General features: G+C 32.3%; 2 protein-coding genes across 3 annotated transcripts; one reads left to right on the top strand and one right to left on the bottom strand.

Moving 5' to 3' along the window:
- Positions 1 to 1,873: 1,873 nt before the first annotated feature.
- On the top strand, positions 1,874 to 4,621 carry LOC127738649 (uncharacterized). Its single transcript, XM_052249972.1, has 2 exons — positions 1,874 to 2,185; positions 4,184 to 4,621. Exons 1-2 carry the CDS (start codon positions 2,056 to 2,058, stop codon positions 4,531 to 4,533), a joined length of 480 nt encoding a protein of 159 aa, XP_052105932.1. The 5' UTR covers positions 1,874 to 2,055; the 3' UTR covers positions 4,534 to 4,621.
- Positions 4,622 to 15,586: 10,965 nt separating this feature from the next.
- LOC127738645 (complement C1q-like protein 3) lies at positions 15,587 to 17,240 on the bottom strand. 2 transcript variants are annotated; one of them, XM_052249969.1, is made up of 3 exons: positions 17,127 to 17,240; positions 16,386 to 16,439; positions 15,587 to 16,047 (listed from the first exon to the last, which is right to left on the bottom strand). In XM_052249969.1, exons 1-3 carry the CDS (start codon positions 17,203 to 17,205, stop codon positions 15,638 to 15,640), a joined length of 543 nt encoding a protein of 180 aa, XP_052105929.1. In that variant the 5' UTR covers positions 17,206 to 17,240; the 3' UTR covers positions 15,587 to 15,637. The 2 variants fall into 2 exon arrangements, with proteins under 2 accessions (XP_052105929.1, XP_052105930.1); XM_052249970.1 differs by lacking the exon at positions 16,386 to 16,439.
- Between the last annotated feature and the right edge of the window lie 1,631 nt (positions 17,241 to 18,871).

The raw sequence follows: 18,871 nt of genomic DNA, 5'->3' as shown, positions 1-18,871 counted from the left end.
CAATCGCGAAAATAAATCGTCACAAAGTTCGCTCTCAAGGGCAGTTCGCGAAAATATCGCGAGTAACAAGATGTGGTTTAATTGTCAATGAGACAACGATTCATCAAAGTTCAATTAAAGTGGATAAAAGCAATTATAGGCAACCGTACGGTCTTCAACAATGAGAAAACCCCAATACGATTTGGTGTCCTTATCTCAACTCATGGGATACATGTTTTAGTGGTCTCCGATCATATCTGTCAACTTACCCATCCACTTAATTTGAACTTTAGTGGATAGTTGTCTCATTGGCAATCATATCACATTTCCCTATTTTTGTATTGATTGCAGGGTTTGTTGTTCGTGTTGAGTTGATGCTATTGAATGTGTCCCCTTGCTTGTAGCGATGCCCTTATATTTTACAGTTATGGGTGTTTTTCTTGTGAGAGAGCTGTCTACTAATAGTTTTTATTATTACATTTTTTTCTATTTCTTTAAATTTTAATTATATATATTTTATATTTACATCCACTTCATTTGAACTTTGGTGGATAGTTGTCTCATTGGCAATCGTACCACATCTCCCTATTTTTATATTATCTTCAGAATCTTCATTGAACTGCAAACATTTAAAAGGTCATTGTTTATACTGATTTGCCATTTTCGTTTGAAAAGTTCAAATATAATAAATTTGAATATAAAGGTAATTTAAATTTATCAACGGAAAGTGTAAGACATGTATGTTTTAAATCATAAAAATTTAATAAAATTGAGAATGGAAATGGGGAATGTGTCAAAGAGACAACAACCCGACCACAGAAGAGACAACAGCAGAAGGCCACCAACAGGTCTTCAATGCAGCGAGAAATTCCCGCACCCGGGAAATTTATTTTAGATACGTAATTTATGTCTGTCTGGTAAACTGTTATTTATGTCTGTCTGGCAAACTGTTAATTAGGGTATTTCGTTATTTCAAATTAGCACTTTTCCTTAAATACAAATGATAAGATTCTTGTATCGGTTTAACATGGACAAAAGAAAATTTAATCATATCAATATCATAGTAAAAGATTAAAAAAGGGTTATACTTGTATTGAAATGTGGAAAAGGACCTAGATCTAACTTTTCCAGGCAAGTTATCATATTAAAACGCAAGAAGTACAGAAATGATAAGAAAAAGAATGCTGCTATCTATGCCTGTTTGCATATGCCAATGGAGTCAGGTTGACATGTTGTGTCCACAATTCTATGAATAAACTGTAATAGCTATGCCTATAATGCATATGCCAATGGAGTCATTGGTGTTATTCATTAGAAAATTGGAGATTTGTAAATGGTTAATCTTGAATATTCTTCAATTTTTTATAAGCCCCTTACCAAGTTTCAACCTGTACATTTGGTCTAAACTATTTCAAATATATTTGCTAAAATTCAAATTAAAAGACTTTGCTTTTGCATTGTAAACAGGTTTACTGTAATTGATGCGATTGTTCACAACCTGAAACGGGAGTTTCAAACCTAATATACGTTGATGTTGTTCAAAGTTTAATATTAACAATAAAATATCGAGGTTCCTGTGTTAACTTGTATCTTTGGCAGTGCAACACAAACAGTTAAACACAAGTTGACTTATTCTCACAGATGGCCATCATCAACCCTTATAATTTTTCCTGTATCTACGATCCTACCTAATATTTCTCTATGTATTGTCTACAATGAGGAAATTTCATAATTAAGTCGCCCTATCGTATAGTAGATGGTCATATTCAGTGGAATATTGCCAATCATAGTCTGAAAGGACAAGATATTTGAAACGGAGATTTGATGGTCAATCGCCGGTTTTTCATACCAGGTTAGTTTTTCAGAATACCGAAAAAGGTCGAGTAGTTACGAATGAGAGAAAACGTAAGCTCGGATCATGGCCACATCTCTGTAACATACCATCGAGCAGTGAGTTAGAATCCTACGCCAGAGAAAGCAAAAATTATTTATTGCAAAAGTGAAGCGTCTGGGAAACCGCGACAACTAGTTCCCGGAAATCAAATACCACCGTTCCAACTCAATGCAGACGAAAATATGGTATTGCCAATCGTAAAATTGGTTACTTTACTAATCAGACAGTTTACACGACCAATTGTCCATAGACTTAGTGTATTGTCAAAACGAAATCAAACATTTCGTTCAATTATTGTGCCAGTTGCTCAAAGTAAGAAATGAATTTCAGAGTGCAGAAATAGAACATCTACTTTCACTTTGCTCAACGACTGTTAAAGATGAAATTTAAGCAAAAAAGTGAAAACAATTGTATATGTGTGTGTAAAGTTGCGTTTCTTTGAATCGAATTTACAAATAGAAGTCTTTTATTTAACGATTAAAAGGGAAGATGGAATAGTTTGTAAACAAATGTCTTTGTCGTGTGGGTTTTTCCAATAAAATAGGCCAAGGAAAATTTATTTTTACACATTTAAATCGTTACATTCCCAACATCTATGTGCAACATTTTTTTTTATTAATTATTTATGCGGAAAAATAGCCAAATTATAATCTTTTTCCTTAACTAATTGTCAGAAAATGTGAAGCTACTCTTCTTGACTTACTGTAGTGTACTGCAGTTTACTGATCGATTTTGGCCGACTTTCATAAAGCTATATAAAATAAGCTAAAACTGATAAAAAAAACTAGAAAAGAAAGAAACAGTAGCATAAATTTTGCCGACTTAGTATTCAGTTTTTACATCAGCTGGAGTTATTGTGAAAAATTTGAACATGCATCATTTGCATTTGAAAATTATTGTAAGCTACTTTCTAAGAAAACAAGCTTTCTTTATCTACCCGTGCTCCACATGATTATTTCCAGTTGGCCGATTTTAAGTCAATTTAGCGCTAATATGAAACAAAAAAGAATATCTTTTCAACAGTTCAGCAGGAAAAATTTATTTACTTTCGGAAGTTTATCCGTTTGTGTTCACCTCAAAACACACCATTCTAACCTTATGTAATGTGTTCTGCATAAGAACAATTAATGAGAAAATGTCATGTATGGCCGATTTCTAGTTAATGGTGGATGTACGGGCATATAGCATCATTTGGTTTTAGGTATTTGCACTTGAAATTTTGAAAATGATGTAGAGATTTTGCTCAACGGTAAAGGGTTAATCTGAACTATCTTTGAGACTGTTAGTGCGTGGCCTTTTCTATGGTCTAGGTATTTTTGTGTCTGAATATGTCCTTTTTAACACTAGACTTACCCTTCTGCAATGATGTGAATGTCCCGGACTTTGTTATACAATCTTGTATTTTCATGGTGACTGCTAAAAATTTATTGAAAGCATTCGTTTTCTTCGGCTTGATTTACTTCGGAGATACAGTTCCTCAATTTTTGTTTTAGGTTTTATATATATTATATTGATGGTTAAAATGTACATTGAATCAATTGCCAGAAATTGAGGTTTATGTATTTTATAAAGAATAAAAAAAATTCTGGCCTCTTTACGTTTGTTGTATCTCGAAAATCTCAATTTTGATAAATTTTTGGATTAAGTTCAAATTGATAATAACTATTATTAGCCTCAAAATTCAAATTCAGGTTCAGTACCATAAAAGTTTTTTTTTTTTTTTGGTATTCTTAAGTAACCAGCCTGTTAGACCTATTGGTGACATGTGTGTCATATTTGTGAAAAGGAAGGATTGCATTTTTTTAAATTATTTTTATGAATAATCTGATTAACAAAGAATTTTTAAGAAATATTAAAAAAAAAAAACAAAATACTTTTTCTTAATTGTGAAGGAATGGAATAAGCATGAGTGACATTAAAATTCTTAAAAACTGTTTTTTTCTACTGGTTGCAAACAACTGATGAAAACGTTTTTTTAGGACGAGGAACATAATTCAGCTCTGTCTCTCTTAACACAATTACCGAGGGGACAATTTTCTTCAGTTTGGTCTTCGAATTCAAATATACCAAATGAAATATAATACATTATATCATGACGATGGAGCTGTTTCTAGATATTGAACTGACAGTAAATTTGTGCAATTGATATAATTGCAAATGTATAACAAATAATATCAGACACATTAAGTATTATCAGTGACAATTATGTACTAGGTAATCAACATAAGCTCCTTGAAATTTTAAATTTTAAAATGATGACCTCTTTATTCCGATAAATCTTTATGATAGATTTTTAATTGTATTTTTCAGGGTATCATTCAATGGATTGCATAGTACAAAGTAAATTACTTGGTGTTGGTGAACGAGAAAAATCATTATCAGAAGATGAAGCCTTTGCCGTAGGTACAAAATTACTTGGAGAAACATTAGCTTATGCAATCTCTGCATCATTTCTGCTATATGAATACAACAGGTCTTTAAAAAGAGAACAGCACAAGGAAGAAAAGAGAAAGGATGAAATAGAAACACTTCAAAGTCAAATACATGAGTATGGAACGAGAACTGAAGCCGAAATTAAATATCTGAGAAAAAGAATAGTTGAATTAGAAGAACAAAATCTGAGTTTAGCAAATTATTTGTCCTCTTTAGAATCAGGATAATGTTCGATACAAGAAACGACTTTTATAATATTGTGCCTGTAAAATTTTACATGTATACTTATCTGAATAATGTAGAAATAGTACATAACTTTCAGAAGTTTGTTTTATATATGTTCAAAGAACAGTATTGGTAATTTAAGATGATGTGAAAATCTTTACTGACGTAACAAGTGGCAACAATTTTTTTGACTGGATTTTTTTTTATTATTATGTCGTATCCTATTTCTATTTCTGACGGAGATACACAGAAGTATTTGTAACTGAAACTCTTCAACAATACATTTATAAAACATTTTTCATTATATCCCTGCAAACAGAGTTTCAAAGGGGGTTTATTGAATTATTCTGTTCGCCAGTCCGTCAATCTATCCGCCTGTGTGTCTGTTTGTCAGCCTTTTCATGTGTCTTGTCAGTAATACTCTTCCTAAACGACTAGACGCATATTGAAAAGCTATAGAATAATACCTTAGGATTTATATAAAGGTAAATGATTTAGATCCTACATGTTAAAGGGGAGATAATCGAATTTGCTTATTTCAGGTAAGTGTTTGATATATTTTCTTTCCATAAGGGTTATTTCTTTGTGCAGATTTATGAAAATAACTGTTACACCTAAAATTACCAATGCTGGGACTACCCGACCCATTTCATTGTCAGATATTTTGCCATGATTCAGATATGAGGGAATATAGATTTTTAAGTGCCAGTTTTGAGTGGCTACAATTATTTCTGATAAGGTTTTTAAATTCTCTATTGGTATATATATAGTAGACACTTATATTTCACTTTTTATTTTGGAAAAATCATCCGTGTTTGAACGACAATTTAGACCTAAATTAAGGCGACAGTATTTAACCGATGTTCAAATCTCGTAAATCGATCAAGAAGAGACAAATCAAGGAAACACACAAAAACCGATATAATCGCACGAACTCCAAAAGAAGCGAGCCCGGGTTCGTCGACAGGGTAAGCATCTTCTGTTATGCATGCATCATCCGGCATGCAAATACCCACTCAGTCAACATGTCACAATCGGGAATAAGACACAAACGGTAAAATTACAGAATAGACGACTATGCTAGTTTCTCAATATATAAGACCGCGAAAAGTTGTCGTTAGTGAGTTGAGACACAGACGCATCGTATCTATCAAATAATTCGGGATGGTGATCGTACAACTAATGTAGTGCCGATTTTAGTCGTTCTTCCTCATAACTCTTTTTGAGCAGTTTTAGTGTAAGAAGCACGCACCTGTTAACCAATTCCGCTTTATGTGAACATGCACGAGCGTAGCGTATTAACTGAGATATGTTAACGTCATACAACGGAGCAGATGATATGTTACTGCTAAGAAATGGGAAGTTGACAATAAAAAAGTTGAAATCATCACGTTTTTCATAGATTCTAGTTTGAAGTCGTCCATCTGTGTCAATATCAAGGAAAATATCAGGATCTGGAGTAGATTTTCTACTTTTGGTAGTATCCTTAATACAAGGGTTTACTAGGACACCTGAACTTTAAGTTCGCATTAAATGTGGGTAATCGAGTGACAAGTAATCATCAATATATCTGAGAGTGAAATTAAAGAACTTAACAAGATGCTTTTTCTTTATATAATTGAGAAGGTTCTGTATGAATTCTGTTTCATACTCTTTTTTATGAGTCGATCTTTCAATCTTGCATGGGGAATAGAAGTATAAAGTGTACAAAACTCAAAGGTTTTGATATGACTGCACAATTGTAAACATTGTGATTTTTTTAAGAATCAACATCTGATTGACACCGCTGGTTGAATATAACTCATCACAATATTTCTTTTACTGTAGAAGTATGGTGTTCAGAACTTTAAAAAAGATGTTAAGTCGAACATTTTGACGACCATGTTGACGTTTAAGTATCAAGTGTAAAGATGGGAGATTTTTATCGATTCGTCCTTTTTTATGTTAATTCTAAAGGAGAGAAGGACTGATTAATGATTTTATAAAATCGACTCTTTCGTGAATAATGTAGGGTATATGTGTGATTCGTGATTTTGCTGTGAATGCCAAGTTCTTTAGAGGGCCATTCTAAATAATAATTTTGCAAATGAATACAATATTGTTTGAGGCTTTGTCTGCTGAAAGTCTGAGAATGTTAGTTTATCCCATTAACGCGGGAGAGTAATCCATAGTATAGCTTTAAAAATAACATTCTATTAGGAGTACAACAGTTGTTACTTTTAACGTCAAGTTTGTATATATCAAGACAGACATTCAGAGAGGTTTATTCAAAGATTCATTGCAACCAGGCAGTGTCGTTGCGGAAACTTTGTTTCACAACTGAAAACCAATGCGCAATCAAGCATGCTTCGTACACAGCAAACAAAAGTAGCCGTAAAACTGTCAAAAGAACAGAAATATATTTTATTGTACCGTATTACAATCTTATTCCACAGAACTTTAATAAATCTTTGATTTTGAGTTTTTATTTCATTAAACTTTGTCATTTCCCGATATATCCTTCAACCACCCTTTTCCAGTAAACCAACGATTCGCTGATAGCATTTTGAGTGCACGTGAAAGTCCAGTGACGTCATAAATTTAAAAAGTAGAACATATTCAATGAATTTTCAAGTTATTTTGTTCGTATATACAACAAAAGTCCATACAATCAAACTAAGATATATATTAATGTACACACACACACTCATACTTGAAATAAATTACAAGGAAAGTTCAGGAAAAATAAAGTAAAATAATTAGCTAACAAATTTTACTACTACGGGAGGAACAGATAAATATAATGCAATTACTAGCATCTCAAGATGGAAGACGCTTAAAAGCTGATGAATAGATTTTTCAAGTCCCCATTCAAGAGATAACAATTAATATATATGATATCTATGGCTAGATTTGACCAAGATGCATCCATAAAAGGAAAATAATTATTCCAGAAAAAGTCAGAAAAGATACCCCTTACTAAAATATTGCATAATGATAACTTTTTTAAAGGAATTGTAGGGATGACTGTTTCATGATGAGCTTTACTATGTGAAGGGCAAAATATTTAATGCAGCTTCAAAACGGTAATCATGTAAACATATCAAAAATTCAAGTTTCAATCTCGATTGTCCTGGAGATAGAGATTATGGAATACCCCTTACTGTCTTATTTGATTTTGAAAATAATTTAAAACAATTTGTATACACACTTTTAGTTTCATGATTAAGGGATGGGGTCAGTTGTTGCACAATGCACAATGAATTCAAGTGTTTATTTACATGTAGTTATAGGCTTTACTGCAGTGTTTGAATTCTTTCCTTTGACCTTTAATTAATGTTTCTGATCAAATCAGGAGAAATTGTAATGCATTCAAATTTGATTCTTCAATTTCATACAGGCCTGTTCATATAAACTCATTTATAGAAACCTTTGTTAGTTGAAATTTGTATTTTGGTACAATTTCTAATAAGCTTACTCTTAAATAAGTTTAATATGTAATTTTAACAATTTTAAAGGAAAATATTATTGAAACAAATCTTAAATCTTACGTTTTTAACAAAACTTTGATTGAATGAAGTATAGGAAGTCTTCTATCAATGATTTCATATGGTTCAAATCAAATAAAAAACAAAGCCGCCCGGCACAATCTTTTATTATGTTGGCCAATTTTTAATAACATCCTCTAAAACTACAAGGCCAAAAGTTTCGATGTTTTAAAAATATTTTGATTGAAAGACCATCTACAAACGATTTTCGATTAATTTATATCAAGTCGCAAACTAAGTAGCATGGATGACCTGGCACATAGTTCCTTTTTAAACCATTTTCATCATATCCGTGGAATTCCAAACTATGGTCCAAAATGTTCAAACGGACTAATTTGTTAGATCTGGCAATTTTTCAATATTTTTTTTTTTGGTTTAATTTTCTCCCAGCTTCTGATTAACCGTCTTTATTCGACCGCAAACGATGGGTCTGGTTTTACTCGAAACGCGCGTCTGGCGGACCAAATTATAAGCCTGGTATCTTTTTTTGAATTTTTACAAGTAGATTATGCTGGTTATGAGAAACCAACTATTTGAATGAAGTTTTCAAAGATGATATTCTGCATTTTCAAAGGCATGTATGGCTACAAATTATTACTCTTTTCAACATGTTACCAGAAAATAAGTCAATATTATGGACAGATGACAAGCAATGGATACAGACTCCTTGGAGTCTAGTTTCTATCTACGAATTTAAGGAGATATGTGAATCCACATTTAGAGGTCAACATACAGTCTTAACAAATAAGAAGTATTTTATTCAACATGTCAAGTTCCAAATCAACGCGAGTATTGAATAGTTGTAAATGAAATTGAGGCTATCAAACAACAAAACATCCGAAAAGACAAAAACATTTATATGAATATATGAATAACAAAACCCCGTACAAGGTTATTGACAGCGTGACAGATACATTTACATGTGTCGGAGTTTTTTTTTTTTTTTGTTTTTTTTTTAGTACTTAAGCCCACTTTAATCTGAATTAGTGAAATAAAAAAGGTATATATATATACAAAGAAGTCTAAATTGAAAACAACGTTCAAACCTATGATTGCGTTGGATGAAAACCGCAATTTTTATACGTGTGCATGCAAAACAAATTTCTTGGTAGAGGGGTCTAAATACAGCACAAACAACATTCTCCAAAAGACCCAAAAAGTGAAAAAGTATATTTTAACAAAACGCATTTGACTAACAGTTTGAACAACGGATGTTCTTAAACCCTGCTGACTGCCATGGCGATTGCAAAAATAAACGGATCACTAGATGTAACAAAATGAATCTTTATTTTTAATAGTATACTAAAGAGAAAACAATAAACTTACGGAAAAGATGGTATACCGCAAACATGAGGTGCAAAAATGTGTACATCATATCCGGATTTCGACAATTAATGTCTCTTCAGTGATGTTAGGAATCGAAACGGTATTTGGAAGGCCATATAATTTACCTCAATTGAGGATAGACTCTTTAATTTTGAAAAGTCGAAATAGGATGAACGGATCATTAAAACCCGAAGGTAAATATAATACAAGCCCAAACGAAAAAATATAAACAAGTCTAAACTGAAAACAACGTTCAAACCTATGATTGCGTTGGATAAAAAAAAACGCAATTTTTATACGTGTACATAAATATATATGTGTAAAAAATTCACATTTAACCCTGCTAAACTCTTTATGTCCCAAATAAGGCGCCTGTAATTCAGTGGTTGTGTTTGGCTGCCTTGGTTGAGTCTGCAAGTTTTGTCTTAAGTTTATTGTTAAACATAAATCATTCTGATCGTTTTCTCGTTTGAATTGTTTAATATTTGGTCATGTCGGGGCCTTCGAAGATTACTATATGGAATGGGTTTTGTTAATTTTTAAGACCATATAGTGACTTATTATATTCACAAACAAGAGGCTGTAAGATTCCTGCATTAAAATTATAGTTGCAAATCTGGACTCCCAAACAGGATTAAGTAAAATAAATAAATAATTTTTGTAGTGTTCAGAAATGGAAAGTCCAAAATCAATCTAAGTATCACTTTTCGCTAATTAAAGGTCTACAACTCAACAACGATAAAAGTTAAAATCATGAAAATCGAACTTGACCTTCATTTAGCCACAGGAAACAACATATCTAGATTTGAAAAGATTTCGTTAAAGCGTTTTCAAGTTATTACACTGACAACGCTCTAAGTATCACTTTTCGCTACTTAAAGGTCCACAACTCAACAGCGATAAAAGCTAAAATCGTGAATATAGAACCCGACCTTCATTTAGTCACAGAAAACAAAATATCTAAATTTGAAAAGATTTCGTTAAATCGTTTTCGAGTTATTACACGGACGCTGTTTGGCAGCCGCCAATTAAACTGCCCGCCCGCCGTATATCAACAAAATAATAACCGATATTTTCCTTTGGAAATCCAGTTAATTATCTGAAACTGACATTATCAAGATGTTTGATTTCTTGATTGACAACATGTGATTTACGTGTGGGGACGTGTTTTTTTAACAAACATTCCATGAAAACCAACTGTACTCATCTTCTTGCCGACTTGTTCCTTTATTCAAATGAAGCACTCTTCATACAGAAGCTTCTTATGAAGAACGAAAAGAAGCAAGCAGTCAGGCCTTATGTAATTTAATTTCCAAATTTGTAAACAACTACATGTAATTATTTACAAATTTGAAAATAATTTAATGTAATGTGCATATTTTAAATTTCATGTGATTAAAAGAACTAAATAGTATGTACGTGGTACGTGTACTTTTGAATTTTTCTTAACTAATTTCTACACATTTGAAAGAAATCAAAAGATTAAAATAATACCAATTTATTGACATTGAATTTTTAAATGTGTTATTCCATAAACTATAATCATAGACTCTGTGTACATTCTTTCGTTTCACCTCGCTAACTAATGAAGTACGGTGCTTTGTTTTTGCGCCAATTGACATTTCATTTGCGCCAAAAAATCTTTCATTTGCGCCTCAAACCATATTTCATTTGCACTCAAACAAAAAATACATTTCATTTGCGCCAATAATAAGTAGTATGACTTGATCACTTTGATAGGCTACTTATCTAAATGCCATATGTTAAGAAAGTACGTAAGATAAATTCGTTACACTTGTGCTAGTTACCTAATACGAAATATATGGGGTCAGTAAATTCCATATGGGGTGAGAACGAATAATATTCATTATAATTCACATCCATCAATTAACCAAAATGAAAACATTAACCACTGATTGGTTTTTTAAACGCTGAGATTGTACTTTTTGCTGGTCTAAACCGTGGTTGACTGTATCAATCAATGGTTTTGTTGTCCACATCTGTTGTGATTCTTGCTTTTCAACTTGTTGGAGTACATCTATACTTTTTTTCAATACACTAGATATCCTAAATGTGAGGACTTAAAAATTACAGTCGTATCTCATCCTCCGAATGAATGTCCATTTTGTCACCTCGAACATGTGAATAATACTAGTATACAATTCCCTACCTTTAATTAAGTTACTCTCAGTTTTGTATAAGTATGCACTCACTTACTTTCCCAATGAGGAGGGATTACATATTCAGTTTATGAGCCTCGTATTCAGGGTACAACTTATATTAAAACGCTTATCTTATAATTGTACCTGCGAATTTGTATTAATATTTGGCGCAAATGAAATACAACTCTGTGGCGCAAATGACATACTGCATTTTTGAAAAATTATGAAGTACAACAGTCCCTTTGATTTTATGTCAAAGGCAATATATAGTTGTTCCTTGCAAACTTATTAATGAATATACATAGTGACATACATTTTGATTGGTGCAAACTGTTAGGTAACCTTTAGTTTAATTTGAACATGTTTTATTGCCTAAATAAATAATAGGATTGGCTACCAGTTATGGAAAAGCGCTTCGGACGCATGAAATTAATAAGCTGTTGTTTTCATTTTTAACAGCACTGGGAAGATACCTCTCCTGTTGGACTTTCAGTCCCTGAGGGTATCATCAGCTCGGTAGTCAGTACTTCGGTACTTATATAATTTATAAGAAACCTACCAAAATTGTCCGTTTATAAATATTGAAATCATAAAGAAACTAAGGTTTCAACTCCCTAAGGCAAGTTGACCTTTGATAGATTTGGCCATTTTTGTATGTCCTTTTTGGTCATATAGCTCTTCAACTGTTTCGGTTCTTATACATCATTGGCTTTCAAATATTCGGCTTTGAGCGTTCCTGATGAAGGTAAATCCAGAAATGCAATTTATAACGTGTTGTTTTCATTTTTTATAACAACTTAACATAATCCTCTTCAAATAATAACAATATACAATAATTCAAGATGACAGCAATTATATAATAAGTACAATATGAAAAATATATACAATCAATATATTATCTTCAAACAATAACAGTTGGATACGAGTACATTTTAAGATACAGCAATATATATCAAAGAATCGTTTTGCATGGCGTATATAACTACATGTATGTATATTTCGGAAAAGAGTTGTGTTTTGTTCAACACTTATTTCGTCTGTTCGAAATCAAAAAATGTCTATGGAAATGGTGACTAAGTATTGGATATTTTCAAAAAGCTAATTCCTAGAATTTATATGGAGTGGACATTTTACGAAAAAGATAATCGAATCGTCTAATGGACACCCACAAGCATAACTTGAGTTACTCTCTATAAATCAGCTTTTAAGGGACTACATCTGTGTCTTAAATTAGTATGCAATATGTTACCAATAAGGTAACCTATTGAATAGATCCCACCGAAGTAAAATACTTATTTTATTCAAATTTTGAAAAAAACATACGATTTTCAGAGAAAACATAGGTAAGATAAAAACAAAAACCAAAACATGAATTGGAATTGATTTAATTGCAGAAGAAAAACACACTAGATTTAAAGAACGGCATGAAATACAACACAATCTTGTTTGGGCACTCTCAAATTACAAATGCCTTTGAAACATATCTCTATTATTTATTAAATGTTGAAATGAAATATAAAATTTCATAAATTTTCAATGCAAAACAGTGCATGTAAAAAAAAAAACTCAAACTAGCTGGTTCATATATTTTTATGATAAAGTATTTAGCACAAATGAAATTGAAATGTAATTAATTACATTGACAATGTAATTGTAATGTAATTGATTACATTAACAACGTAATTGTAATATAACTAATTATATTGACAATTTAATTGTAATGTAATTAGTTTATTTAACTGTTGACACAGAGATATGTCTCACCTGTCCGCATAAAATTCAGAATAAGACAATCTGATGGACAGCAACATTTCTTAATTATTCAAAGTCGCTGGACCATGATCTAGTTGCCAGGGCCTGAAAATTGTCGACAAACTGAGATTTACAGACAGTAATGAAGCTTTATAGAAAATATCGTTGTCTATTGTAAGTAGTATCTATCCATCTAATTTTAGCAGAAAACTTTACATTGAAAATCCCTTATTGATTAAAAATCACTAAACCATGTCCTAGGGGTAGGGCCTCAAAACAGTTGTCAAACTGATATGTACTGATAGTAATGCAACTTTACATAAAATATCATTCATCTATCACAAGTAGTTCTTATCAAACTGACTTAAGAAGAAAACTTAACATTAAAAATTGCTTATTAATTGAAAGTGGCTGGACCATAACCTAGGGAGCAGGGCTTCCAAATAGTCGTCAAACTAATATGAACTGATAGTAATGCTACTTCATACAGGATGTCATTGATCTATCAAAAGTAGATCCTATCAATCTAACTTTAGCAGAAAACTTAACATCGAAAATTGATAATTATTTCAAAGTCACTGGACCAAGTCCTAGGAGGGAAGACATCAATGTAGTCATCAAACTGATATGTATTCGACTTCATACGAATTATCAAGGATCTATCACAAGCATTTTCTATCAAACTTACTTAAGCAGAAAACTTAACATTGAAAATTGCTAATTAATTCAAAGTCGCTGAACCATGACCTAGGGGACAAGGCCTCAAAATAGTCGTCAAACTGATATGTACGGATAGTAATGCAACTTTATATTAAATATCAATGATCTATCACAAGTAGTTCCTATCAAACTAACTTAAGCAGAAAACTTACCAATTGTTGACGCCGTCGTCGTCGCCGGAGAAGCAATCACTATGTCTCGATTTCTTCGACTTTCGTCACAGGCGAGACAAAAATCAATGTTATTGAAATGTAATTAATTACTTTTGTATGTAATTAACCCCAGGTATGCTAGCATTTTTCTTTAGATTCACGTTCCGCTCTACGTTTTATGTCCTCTCACCAAAAAAATTCAAAGTGTTTTCCAATTGTCGCAATCACAATCCCGTCTTCTTTTCAACGTATGTGACATCACTGAAATAGACTTATTACCGTGTGTGTACTTACATGAGCAACACATCAGGTGCCACATGTAAGGCAGGATCTACATTCCCTTCCGGATCAACTGAGATCAACCCCCGTTTTGGGTGCGTTCCTGTTGCTCAGTGTTTAGTTTTTTATGTCGTGTTTGTAGCTGTTTTTCTTTGGTTGTTATCGTTTTTTGACATGGCGTTGTCAGTTTCTTTTCGACTTATCAGTTTGAATGTACCTTAATTTGGTATCTTCTGCCTTTCTCTTACAACTAATGGTCAGACTTTTTTAATGACATCGTATTTAGTAGAATTTTACGTTTGATATTTAAAAGGTGCTGATGTTTGAAATTTTTAAGCTGACAAAGCTCAATAATGCATGAACATTTGATCAATGTAAAGAGTTCATGCTATTGCCATTACCCTCATTGTAGTCCGTTGTCTAAATACCTTCTCCTCTAAAAACATTGGACGAATTTTAAATAAAACTAGGACAGAATAATTAATATGGTATCTAGAATACAGTGTGTGTGTTCTCCCATCAACCAACAAGTCACTTTTGATTGTAATGTCAGAACTATGCAGTGTCATTTGGATGATGACTTAAAAATATAAATGAATCAGAAATTTAAAAAAAAAAAAAGCTTTGACAAAATCAAAATATCAAAGGAACTAAACCTAAGCTCACGCCGTAATGTCACTAGCACTGACTTAAGCTGTATATTCATTAATTGCTACAACACAGAAGCCAAAGGGGTCATCAGTTCACGGCGTCTGATTGACATATGAAAATATAGAGATGTTGAGTATGTGTCTATGAGACAACAAGCTAACGACATAACAAAAAATTAAAAGATACAAAGCGATATACCTTGCTTTGTCATAAATCATCCCGTTGGTTCTTCCGATTGAATTGTTCCACATTTTGTCATGTCGGGGCCTTTTATTACTGACTATATGGTATGGTTTATGCTTATTGTTGACGGCAGTCGGTGACCTATAATTAAGTACTTAAGTCTACTTCATTTTAGACTCTGTTTCATAGTTGTCTAAATGGCAGTTATACTACATCTCCTTATCTTATATTCAACAAAATATATGTGTCTGTGCAAAATGCATCATTTCAAACATGTTTGAAGAAAGAAAACAGAACAAAGAATTTTATTTTTTGTTTAATTAAGTAAAACTTCATTCATTTCGTGTGCATTTATTATGCTATGAGATAGGCAGAAAACATACTGTAGTGGTTAGAACTGCTGTATAGATAGGGATGGTTACCAGAACCTCTCACAGTAACTTTGTCCCCTTTACTTAGTTGTAACACAATGTTAGCAGTAGCTTCACTATAGCCGGTACCAGGAAACAGACCAACAGTCCTTGTTTCATTCTGCCAAATGTGAGCATAAACAGTTTTTCCAGATACTGACATGACTGTAGTGGATACATGGTACAGCCCTTCTCTTGGAGCTATGAAAATTCCCGTGTTAGGATCGTAGTGGTTTCCATTGTTAGTCCAAACTTTGTCAAACTTCACAATTTCTTTGGCATTAATATTCTTTTCATTTAATAAAGATGCAGTAAAGGCTGGAATATCTCTCCATTTTCTGGTGTTTCTAAAATCTATATGAATATAAAAATCTAGATTTAACACCAAAGTTTTTATACACTGCTTTTGTGAAAATTACATTTTAAATATCTTCAGAGACCATTACTTCATTAGCGTGTATACATATTGATGTATTAAGGTGACAGTAGTTTACCGATTTTCAAATCTCATAAATCGTGTAGGAAGAGATGCGAGCATTTTTGTTTGCTCGGATGGGTAATGGAAACTATCTTGCATAATGTTTTAATAAATCCTATCAAAACTGAAGACAAAATATTGCTGAGCATCGTTAGCCTTGTAGGTTTTTTGGAAGGAGCATTTTACTCATTTAAAAATTGTTTGAATAACTTACCCGGTCCTTTATAATTAACAAGCATTGTCAACAGGTCTTCAACTACTGCATTATCTGCATAAAAAAGTTAACATTAAAGAAACTCTATTCATTAACCATTAGGAACTGGAAAGATGAATTCTTTCATAAAGCAAAGTTCATTTTATTTGTAATGTATGCCTGTACCAAGTCAGGAATATGACGGTTGTTTCCAATTAGTTCCGTTGGTTGATAGAGTCACACGTTTGATTTTGTCAATTTTATGAACTTTGAGTTCACCTTGGAGTTCGGTATTCTTGCTTTACTTTTTTTATCAATAAAACTTCTTAGAAGTAATGCTATTATAATGATTTATATTTTATTTAAAACACCCAATTACATTGATTGACTGATCTGTTGTTGATTGCATACGGTCCAGAGGAAAATGTTTCATGCATGTTTAAGAAGAGAACATATTAACAATGGTGTCCAGGGCAGTAAGTACAGTAACATTAACAATTAATACTACATGCTGTTTTACTGCCATGAAGGACAGAAAATTTTGACTGCAACTGGTAAATGAGGAGTTAGTAGAAAGGGGACAGAAAGTTTTCTTTTCAACAAGCCAATAAGGACCCCTCAGAAAGAAGTTGCATTGGTTCCAAATAATGTGTAGAAATAGAGGCATCAGGTGAAACATAGCCATTTCAAACATATATGAAATATTTGAACAAGGTATATTGTCTTAAAAACAACATCTTAAAAGTTAAATAATGAACCTACCAAGTTTTGGACTGCAGTCGGCTGTAGCCATAATCATCAGTTGAAAAAAAACATATCCAAAAGTAATCATCATCTTCATTCATTCAGGGCAAATTTCTTTGTTCATACATGGAAACACACAACTTTTATGTATGAATTATTGAAAATGTTGACACTACATAATTTTCATTTAGATTTCATGACAACATTTCATTTGTAATCAAATATGGTTAATTGCTTTTTATCATGATACTTTTGAAACAGATTTTCAACAGTTTAAACTAGGCTATAAAAATATTTCTAGGCAAATGTTTTTGTCATAAAAAGTATTTTGTACATTGGTACTAGATGCACTAAATGCGCATTTCGACGATCAATTTCAATAACACAATATCCATATTTTCATGCCAGTACTAGAGCACTGGCTGGCTACTGGGCTGGTGATACCCTCAGTGACAAACATTCCACCAGCAGAGGAATCATCCCAGTGGTAGTAACTACACTTAATGTACTAATTTTACTGCACCAGATGCGCATTTCTACAATCAAAGTTTCTTCAGTGATGCTCGAGGTCAAAATATTTGACTTATTAAAAAATTGAAGAGCTGACAAAACCAAAATGGACAAAAAGTACTAGTAGTCCAAGTCGTGCAAGGATTCAGGGCTTTGCAGGAGGGAGACATTTCCTTAACTTAAAATAATGACAAAAATTTTAAAACATCAAAACTAAATAACACAATATCCGTATTTGCATGACAGTAACTGTGCTGGTGATACCCTAAGGGACAAGCAGTCCATCAGTAAAGTGATTATCTGTAAACTGCATAAAATAGGGCTAGGGGCCATTTTGAATTTGCAATGAGGTGAGGAATTTTGCTTCATGTTGTATCATTGTGGTTATGAGATGAAGAACAGTTATAAAATAGATGTTCCTTTGTTTTTGCTTTTTCATGTGTGTGAATGATTTTATGTCACGAATTGATAAGAGAGAGGTAGAAGATACATGTACCTAAGGGATAGTCAAACTCCTATGTTGAAGACAAACTGGCAACACCATGGCATAACCATATCTTCTCCCTTTATATCAGTGGTAGTCTTAAAGGATGTAAGCAAGAGTTGATTTATTTTAAATTCAAAGGGGCAAAACTCAATATATTGAACAACTCTTCATCATTTGACCATTTTCCATGCAATAGTGGGTATAGTCAGAAAAATATGTATATAAGTTCTTTAAATGAAAAAATATTATCACTTTACCCACCTCTCAGCTCTGGTAAATTAAAAACAATAAGTATATCACGCATCAAATGTATTTGTACTTTTGTTTGAATTTTTAAGTCATTTGTGTGTGCATGTCTGTGATGCATGTTACACGGTTTTGGCTGCTGGATCCCAATTATTGGAAAAGTGTATATAAAATTATGTTTTGCAATACTGTATACACCATCAACTACAAAAACCTTTTTTGTGTTGCTTCTTTGTCAGATTTATTTGTATGTTCGTTCAAATTTTTTAATCAGTTTGTATGTCTGTGATTCATGTTTACATAGTTTTGGCTACTGGATCTTAATCATTGTCCCTTTTATTATGTATGTTTGGGTTGCTCACCTAATTTGTTAATATAACAGAACTACAAACAACTGTCATACAAGTGGGAGGTTTAGCTAGCTATAAAACCATATAGTTGAGAGTTTGATTTTCTCCGGTTTTATGGACTTCCCCTTTTTTGAAATTACCATAGAGTTTGGTATTTTTGTTTATATTTT

Source organism: Mytilus californianus, unplaced genomic scaffold, assembly GCF_021869535.1.
Source record: "Mytilus californianus isolate M0D057914Y unplaced genomic scaffold, xbMytCali1.0.p SCAF_4, whole genome shotgun sequence".
Classification (NCBI taxonomy): domain Eukaryota; kingdom Metazoa; phylum Mollusca; class Bivalvia; order Mytilida; family Mytilidae; genus Mytilus; species Mytilus californianus.
This window is presented reverse-complemented; position numbering and strand designations above follow the sequence as displayed.